A 9,971-nucleotide genomic window follows, 5' to 3' on the forward strand; every position below is an offset into this window, starting at 1 on the left:
ATAAAAAAATTAAATATTATTCAAAAATGAGTGAAAAAATGAAAATATTTTTTATCTCCAAAATTGATGGGCAGACTAACATCAAAAAAATATATAATATACAATATCTTAATATCATTATTGTTGAATTTTTTCAATAGAATGAAAAAGTCAGTTGTTGAGATAAAAAATAATATCAAAAATAAAAAAAATTAAAAAAATAATAACATCACAAAGAAAAGTTGAATTCAATTGGTTATTTTATATAATATAATATATATAATAAAGATGATAATAACATATAAGAATACTGATATTGATGGTTGGTTCTGAGCAAACAAAAAGTATCTTATTTTTGTTGATATTTCAGAATGTTATTTTTTCATTATTATTCAACCATAACTAACAATATTCTTTCAATTATATCATCATAATTAATATTATCATATCATATATCTTCTATCCAAATTTCATCAAAAATAAAAAATAAAAAGTTAAAAAAAAATTAATTTTATCATATCTTGAGGTATCCATATCAGATTTTAATAAAAATTATATAAAAAGATGAGAGGGGATAAGTAGAAAAAAGATATTTCATAAGAAAATATTGTATTTTTTCCAAAAAAAATAAAACAAAAATATCGATTTTCTCCATTGAAAATGACCCCTTTTTTCCTTATTTTTCAAAATTTTCTCGCTAACCGCGAGGTTAGGGAAAAGATCATCTCGCTACTACTCCAGTAGCGCTCGCTGGATGAAATCTGCGCACATCAATCCTGCGCGCAGATATTCATCCATCTCGCGAAAAATGAAGAAGAGTAAAAAGTTCATGAAAAGAAAAAAGATAAAAGTTAAAGATTTCGGGGAGGGGCAAAATTTTCAACAAAAATTTGAAAACCTTCAAATTTGTACATAGCAAGAGTGACAAGATGGTGGTGTTATTTTTAAAAAATGAAGGCCTTTTCTGATGGGTAAGAGTCCCACCCAATGGCCGACGCGCCACGGCAAAGTTCGGTCGCTTTCGCTCCCCGCCCTTTTGCCGCGTTTGCCGCGCGGCCCCCACCCCACGTAATGGTTTCTTCCTTATTCATTTTCTATTTTTCAGAAATCAGAAACTTTTTCCTTGAAGTCAAAAATTGACTCAAAAAACTTCAATGTTTTCAGTGAATATTATCCAAAAAGATGGATCTATTTGATTAATATCATCACATTGAAACCATTGAAGAAGTCCCTTTCTTCTCTTTTATTGGAGTCAGAAACTTTTTTTAAAAGTGTTATTTTTTGATCACAAAAATTTGATTCAAAAATACTTCAAAGAAATGATGATTTAAACAATAAGATTAATATCATCATTTCTTTGAAGAAGTTCTTCTCAAGGGGAGGATAGAAACTTATTTTTGAAATTATTTATTTTTGACTCATAAAAGTTTCATCCTTTATGACTTTTTCCCACATTGGATTCCCTCAAATTCCCATTTATTTTTCCTTTCCCAAAATGTATTTGGGGGTAGTACTTTATCCATGGTATTATTAAGGCTTTCCAATCATCCGTCGTTAAAATTTTTTCAATGTTTTTATATTCAATCATTCATACGTTAAATCCCTTCAAACGAGGTTTAAGAGAATATCTATGAATTTTAAAACATTTACTTGTGAGATTTTAGACGGACTTTTTTAATCAATGACTTAATCAAAAAAATGGATAAAATTGGACAATATTCAGAGTTAAGCCTCAGTAAATCGTGCAAACAAAACACTCTGAGACGCACAGCCCTCTGATAACATGGATTCGTCTAATCCGTCCTTCTCAGGCATGACCCCTTTAATACTCTCATTTATCTTTACAATAGCCAGGCATATGGTCCAGCGAATGAAACGATTAATTCCAAACTAATGAAATCCGTTTTAATTACATTCACCTTATGTTTTGGACCAACCGTTCCGGCCAAATCTTTCAAAGGCGGTACAACCAATCCTTCAAGATCCTCGACTTGGAAATAAAATATCTCAATTTCCTTATAAATTTACTCCCTTGTAAAGCAGTATAATATAGAATCTCAGTCTATATACCAGCTTCCATCCACAAGGCATTTAAAGGAGATACAAGACCCATCACATTATATTCTAGTCATATATGTTATTCTACAGCTCACCTGGAAGATATGACCCCATTTACACACATCCCTTTAACAGGATCTTCCCTTATCCAATCGTCGCCGACCGTAGATAGGAGGGTTGTCAATATCCTCGATGGCCATGGTCTTAATTTCCATATCTCTATTTTTATCCAAAAATCAATTCCCTTTCTTAACAGGCATGCCCAGGAGATTATCAATATAATCCTTCAATTGTCTTCTTATAATTCTCTGGAATAGATTCTGACTTAGAGGCGTTCAGTCATAATCTAACGTATGGTAGCTTCGCGGCACTAGTTTCTCAACTAACCGCAAATGCCAATTATACGATTCTAGGGTTCCTCTCGTACTTACTAGAATTACCATCTTGACAATAATTACACAATATCAGTAGGGTAAAACTAACCTGTCTCGCGACGGTCTAAACCCAGCTCACGTTCCCTGTTAGTGGGTGAACAATCCAACACTTGGCGAATTCTGCTTCGCAATGATAGGAAGAGCCGACATCGAAGAATCAAAAAGCAACGTCGCTATGAACGCTTGGCTGCCACAAGCCAGTTATCCCTATGGTAACTTTTCTGACACCTCTGGCTTCATGCTTCGAAGAGTTTAACTCTTTACTCAAAGGATCGGTAGGCCACGCTTTCACCGTTTACATTCGTACTGAAAATTATCAAATCAAATGAGCTTTTACCCTTCTGTTCTACGTGAGATTTCTGTTCTCACTGAGCTCATCTTAGGACACCTGCGTTGTTGTTTAACAGATGTGCCGCCCCAGCCGAACTCCCCATCAGAAAATGTCTTTGAAAGAGATTCTAGTTAATAAACAAAAAATAGAACAGGGAAATCTTTGATTATCCCAATGTCCCTTGCTTATTTATTCCTCATATCTACAATAAAATGCGATCTCTCTTGCGAAAGAAAACAAACACTTTATTGGATTTCTTATCCCCATTCACAAGAATGAAGACATAGAAAAGGTTTAGTTCCAGAATTACAGTTTGAAATATGACCATTAAACAAAAAAGAATATTAACCTAATAACATTCCCAACAGCCATATTTTTAGATCAAACCGTATCTCTCCTTAATCAAATAAGTAAAATAATAATAAAAGCAGCGGTATTTCAAGGTCGAGAAAAGAAAAGAAACAACAAGCTTTCAACATTGAGTTGCCCCCAACATCAAAAACCCATCATCCCTTCTCCCGTTAACTCTTTAATCTCCGCTTTATTCTACATCTCCTAAATCATTTCACAGATTCTGACTAGAGTCAAGCTCAACAGGGTCTTCTTTCCCCGCTGATTTTCCAAGCCCGTTCCCTTGGCTGTGGGTTCGCTAGTAGATAGGGACAGTGGGAATCTCGTTAATCCATTCATGCGCGTCGGAAATTAACCGACGAGGCATTTAATACCTTAAGTATTTTAATCAATCAAAACCTTTCCAATAGGAAAACCTTTGACCCAATGTTGCTTCTCTGTGGGAGCTATTCAAAACATTGCACACTTTAACCATCGTGTGGAATGGCACGTCCCTTAAGCCTCCTTGGATGGTTGAATAAATACAAATGTTTCATCAACAGATGTGATTATTCCCTTCCCGACAGACCCACACCTTACCGTGCTCTACGACGATCTCGACAAGTTCACACTTTTCAGATTCGCCACGGGATTAACTCATGTCAAAGATAACAGATTATTTTTCTCCATTTACCTTGCTGGAAGCCTTCCCGTACCAGGTTGTGTTGCCGCTGGTGTGCCCACAGTTCAGAAGGAATCAATGGTTAAACGTCAGAAATCTCTTTCCTCCAGGGATCTTATAGTAGAAAAGTACAAATCAGATCTCAAAAATGTCTGGATTGATCATCCAACCACTATCTCAACCTGGTTTGGTCCAATAATATTGCAAAGTCATCGACGATACAAATCTACCAGTCGGATTCACCAAAACTGCAGAAGGGAAGTATCAATACAACTTCACCGACCCAGAATTGACAGATAAGAAAAGATACAGACCAATTGCCTATCGGATGTCATTCCTTCTTGATCCAAATTTTACAATTCGGATTACACAGTATCCCATTTATGCCATAATCCCTTATGTTATAATTGGGAACACCATCTTGAGACCCTTGAAACCAATAAATCAAGGAATGGCTGTCCAGGTGGTCCCCATTGCCACCATATAGTCAAATGCCTGATACCAGGACCCTTTTCAGAATCCTAAGTATTTTTCTTTCATTTCACCATTTCCTTTTTCATATCACCAGTTCGACTAGTGAGTCAAAATACCCTTCCATTGAAAGTATCTCACTTTGCCTCCCTTTTATATATTATTAGTTGAGAGTCATAGTTACTCCCGCCGTTTACCCGCGCTTGATTGAATTTCTTCACTTTGACATTCAGAGCACTGGGCAGAAATCACAATGTGTTAACACCGTTTTCCAGCCATCACATTGCTGTGTTTTAATTAAACAGTCGGATTCCCCTTGTCCGTTCCAGTTCTAAGTCGGTTGTTATTTTAAATAAAAGCCATAGCATATAATATTATCAGTGTGATGTTGCCACCCCAACTGTAATCTAGCTATAAATATTGGGACAATCTTTCGATTAAATAAAGGATATCCAGATCAAAGAAACGGCAACTGTTATAATCAAGCAACACAAAAACTGAAACCCTTATAAAAGAATCCGAATCAGACAAAGAAAAAGACAAGTCTCCTTCCTTTATCCAACCAGCCAATTATAAGCCATTCCAATCCCCATGTCACAAGCCGTTTTTGTGTGTTCCGAAAACTTCAATCACAACTGACAAATCCTTCACTTCTGGTAAAGTCAAAATCTATCTTTTCATATAGCAGAACTGACCTTCCAAGTCAAATCTCAAATGAAGTTTGACCCCATTCAAAATTCAAAACTCAAAAAAATCCTCTTTCCATATTACATTCAATAAACCCAACCAAAAAAGAAAAGAAAACAAGTTGCCCCATTTTCTCCCCCTTTTTATATTACCAGAACCCAACGGCTCAACCCTTAGAGCCAATCCTTTTCCCAAGGTTACGGATCTATTTTGCCGAATTCCCTTACCTACTTTTTCTAATTGACTAGAGGCTACTCACCTAGAAGACCTGTTGCGGTTATTAGTACGACCGAGTGTGAAAATCAAATTCTTAAAAAATAATATCAGTCCCCTGAAGTTTCATGGATCGTTAAACATGCACCAGACCAAATAATACTTGCATCCCTGTATAATGAAATACAAGACCTCAAATACAGTTAAAAGGTACCCTCTTCCGAGGTTTCTCTAAACTGCATTTTTATTTAGTTGAGGGCTCTTCCGACTGGGTAACCACTTCTCCGAATAAATCGTTTTCATGGTCACCGCTATAGCAAGTAACTTATAACTTATAAATTAATTATATAGCTTCATCAGTCGTTAAGAAGAAAAGAAAACTCTTCCCGGGATGTTTACCGATGAGTTCAGGCTTCTTTGCGTTACCGCTTTTGTTCTCCACATTTTTTAGTGTTATTCCAAAACTCTGTTACAAGTCTTGAAACCAAATTTTTCTTTATTATTTCGGTATAGGAATATTAACCTATTTCCCTTTCGATTTCTATAAATATATCACACTTAACAAAAATCTTGCGATTTGTTAAGAATATTTTTAGAAAACAAACGGTATTTAACCGATACCTTAGGATCGACTAACCCATGTCTCAATGAGATTCACATGGAACCTTTCTTCACTTCAGTCTTCAAAGTATTACCCCATTTGGGAAGGTCCTCCCATTTGAATATTTGCTACTACCACCAAGATCAGCACTATCGACCGTTCCATTTGTATTCACATACAAACTTCAAAACTTATTAAAAAAATATCCAGAACAATAGAAAAATAAATTTCCCTATCACCCCAAAATACCTTTTTATTCCTTTTTGATCGACACGCCCTCCTACATAAGCTATAACTTCCCTATCATAGCTTAGTCATGTATAAGTATCATCGCTATTACATATGCTCCAGCGCCATCCATTTTCAGGGCCAATTCATTCGGCAGGTGAGTTGTTACACACTCCTTAGCGGATACCAACTTCCATGGCCACCGTCCTGCTGTCAAAATGAATTGACACCTTTTCTGGTATCTATATGAGCATATATTTAGGCACTTTAACATGACGTTCGGTTCATCCCGCATCGCCAGTTCTGCTTACCAAAAATGGCCCACTAAGAGCTTATTATTTTTCTCAACAAATATGGGTTTTCTTTTTATTAGTTAATCAAAGTTTATCTAAAAGATTTTCAAACAACTTTTTCGAGTAGTAGAAAACAAATCCTTATAAAGACTACCGGAGTCCTACGGATGTTTAGGGTTTTCTTAAAATGCAAACCAAAACAATCAGCACGTCCAGACTCCTTAAAATAGCATTCTACAAGCCTTCTTACCAGCTTCATCAATAGAACACTAAAAGATTACCTTGCCAATTTAGAGTTTGAGAATAGGTTGAAGAAATTATTTCTCCAAGACCTCTAATCATTCGCTTTACCTGACAAAACATTCTTTCATTATAAGCTCCTGCTATCCGGGGGGAAACTTCGGAGGGAACCAGCTACTAGATGGTTCGATGAGTCTTTCGCCCCTATACCCAAATTTGACGAACGAGTTGCACGTCAGTATCGCTACGAGCTTCCATCAGAGTTTCCTCTGACTTCACCCTAATTCAGGCATAGTTCACCATCTTTCGGGTCCTAGCAGATATGCTATAACTCAAACCATAAGAAAAGCAGCCTGGTTTTACCCAAAAAAACTACCTTTTAACAAAAACTTTATGGTTGGTCAATGTTGCCAGGATCTCCACCAAAAGGATTTACCCTCTCGGCGAATAACCCCTTCACATTTAAGGGCTTTCCAAATAATCCCCTTCACTTTCATTACGCATCCCTGGGTTTTATCCACCCGAATACTCGCATATCTGATAGACTCCTTGGTCCGTGTTTCAAGACGGGGCGATATAAAGCGCATCAACAAAGTCAATTCTTCTTATTTGGAATAGGAAATCGATATTAGAATCGCCATATTTAAGATCAATTAGTTCACTAATAAATAAGACAATATTACCATTTATTCTTAATTCAATATAATCAAGCGAGCTTAACCAATTGAAACAAATCTTTTAAAAAACCAAATATGAAGAAAAAGAAAACAAGTTTCTTCTTCAACTTATCTGATTTAATTAAAAAATTTGGAATAAATTGAAAAATATCATCCCAGAACTAATATATGTAAACTCTGGTATTCTCGATATTTCCATCCCGTATCTGATATCTTTAACCAATCCATATTCTCAGATACTTATTACAAAGTATTCTATCCCTGTATCGAATCCAATAGGTAAGTCTTGCTTCAGGATTATAACAGAATAGGAAATCATCAAGTTTAATAAAAAACCTGACAATATTCAATAATGTCTATTCCCACCTTTCCTCCTATGTGGATTTCGGTTATTATCAAAACTATAGAATACCATTGACCGCATTCTTATGTTTAACATTCATCCATACAAGCCTTTTACAGCCTATATGAAGAGAAGGGAAATGATGCTATCCTGAGCAAAGTGGTTCGGCTATTACACCTTTCTTTTATATCCTTATAAGCACGGGTTTATATCAGATATCAATAACAATTATAAATTACTATTCATATGTATCCCCCGACTTTACAGTTAAGCTTACAAGTCACTCAGGCCACAATACACCAACCCTCTAGTATTCCATGTCCATAAGAAAATAATTTAATTATATTAATAAAAAACATCTCTGCACTTTCTAAATTTTATATCGCTTGTCCTTTTGGCAGTTTCAAGCACTACTTTCATTCTCTTTTCAAAGTTCTTTTCATCTTTCCCTCACGGTACTTGTTCGCTATCGGTCTCTTGTCAATATTTAGCCTTGGATGAAGCTTACCACCCAATTAGGGTTGCAATCTCAAACAACCCGACTCTATGATTGTAATGTCCAACCGTGACATTTAAACCAAAAAAAGCCATGACAAGTTTGACCCTGCCACATCTTCCTTCAGTAGGAATCGAGATCTACTTTTTACTATATAAACGGGGCTATTACCCTCTCCGGCATTCCTTTCCAAAAACAAAAATAGAAATTTTGATCTCTAAATCATATTCCCGTCACTGACATTAATCTCTCAGAGTTTGACCCCCAAGAGAAATTACATCTTTAAAGTACAACTCTTATTACTTTCTATCAATTGTTAGCCAAGTCAAAAGTTGCCTTTCTTCTCAACTAACTCATAATAAGATTTTAACTTTGGGCTTTTCCTTCTTCCCTCGCAGGTACTAAAGGAATCCTCGTTAGTTTCTTTTCCTCCGCTTATTAAGATGCTTCAGTTCAGCGGGTAATCTTGCTTGATATTTCAGATTGATAATCATAATTATTAAAATATTCTTTCTCATCATTCATTTAATATTAAAATTTATATTAATATTTCAATATTATTTTAATATTATTATTTCTATTTGAAAAAGAAATTATTATTATTAATAATAATTAAAGATTATATTTTCATAATAGAAAATTTAATCTCAAATAATATAAAACAAATCTATTTTGATTTAAATAGATTTATAATAAATTTATAACCAATTCTGAAACAAGCATGGTCCCTCAATTATAGAAATAACTGAGAAACCGCAATATGCGTTCAAAATTTTGATGACTCGTAGATTTCTGCGATTCGCATTAGCTATCGCGCTTTGCTGCGTTCTTCATCGATACAAGAGCCAAGATATCCACTGCCAAAAGTTTTTTTAATTTTTCTATTTTTAAAAAAACTTTCTATTTGTAATAATATCGTTCATAATCATTATTAACCTCTTTATTATTTTTAAATTTATCTAATTGTTTTAATTGTTAAATAAACGTTAATGATCCTTCCGCAGGTTCACCTACGGAAACCTTGTTACGACTTCTCCTTCCTCTAAATAATAAGATTTACTGTCCTTCTAATTAAATCCTAGAGAATCGAAACCCTCACAAGATCCAACAATCCAGACATTTCATCTGATCATTCAATCGGTAGGAGCGACGGGCGGTGTGTACAAAGGGCAGGGACGTAATCAGCGCAATCTGATGAATTGCACTTACTAGGTATTCCTCGTTCATGATCCAAAATTACAAAGATCAATCCCCATCACGATAAAGTTTCAAAAGATTACCCAATCCTTTCGGATAAGGGAATTGCATGTGTTAAAAAATAGCATCCCCCTTTCAAAGCCCCATAAAGAAGCCCTGAAACAAAAAACACTATTTTTTTGATTTAACACACCCAAAAACAACTTGTTGACTTTATCAGTGTAGCGCGCGTGCGGCCCAGAACATCTAAGGGCATCACAGACCTGTTATTGCCTCATGCTTCCCCCATGTGCAACCATGGTAGTCCCTCTAAGTAGGTTCGAATATAGATCCAGAGCCCCTTTAGCCTTCCACCACAACCCCGTGAAGAGCCATGATAGAATAAAATAACTAAAAGAGAATTACAATCCATATCGAAATATTTTAATGATAATTTCAATAACTCACTTCCAAAACAAACTTCTTCCAAACAGCCGAAACTGCTCAAAACAAATCCATCCTGAAAGCTTAATGAGCTATCTCAAAATATATATTTCAATATTAACCATTAAAAGATCTCAGACAACTTCCCGACTTTCTCAACAATCCTCCCGAGAGAGAACGGCTGAGAAAAAAATCGCAAAGCCACCTTACAGACACTTTTCAAAATTATCACCCTATTTAGCAGGTTGAGGTCTCGTTCGTTATCGGAATTAACCAGACAAATCACTC

The 9,971-nt window shown here is 35.3% G+C and overlaps 1 protein-coding gene across 1 annotated transcript; it reads left to right on the forward strand.

Moving 5' to 3' along the window:
* Positions 1-3,962: 3,962 nt before the first annotated feature.
* Positions 3,963-4,301, forward strand: MONOS_17262 (uncharacterized protein; the record flags this gene model as incomplete). Its single annotated transcript, XM_067870165.1, has 2 exons — positions 3,963-3,999; positions 4,048-4,301. 2 exons carry the CDS (start codon positions 3,963-3,965, stop codon positions 4,299-4,301), a joined length of 291 nt encoding a protein of 96 aa, XP_067731430.1.
* Positions 4,302-9,971: the final 5,670 nt, after the last annotated feature.

The sequence above is a fragment of the Monocercomonoides exilis genome (assembly GCF_001643675.1).
Source record: "Monocercomonoides exilis strain PA203 chromosome Unknown scaffold11-1913109, whole genome shotgun sequence".
Lineage (NCBI taxonomy): Eukaryota > Preaxostyla > Oxymonadida > Polymastigidae > Monocercomonoides > Monocercomonoides exilis.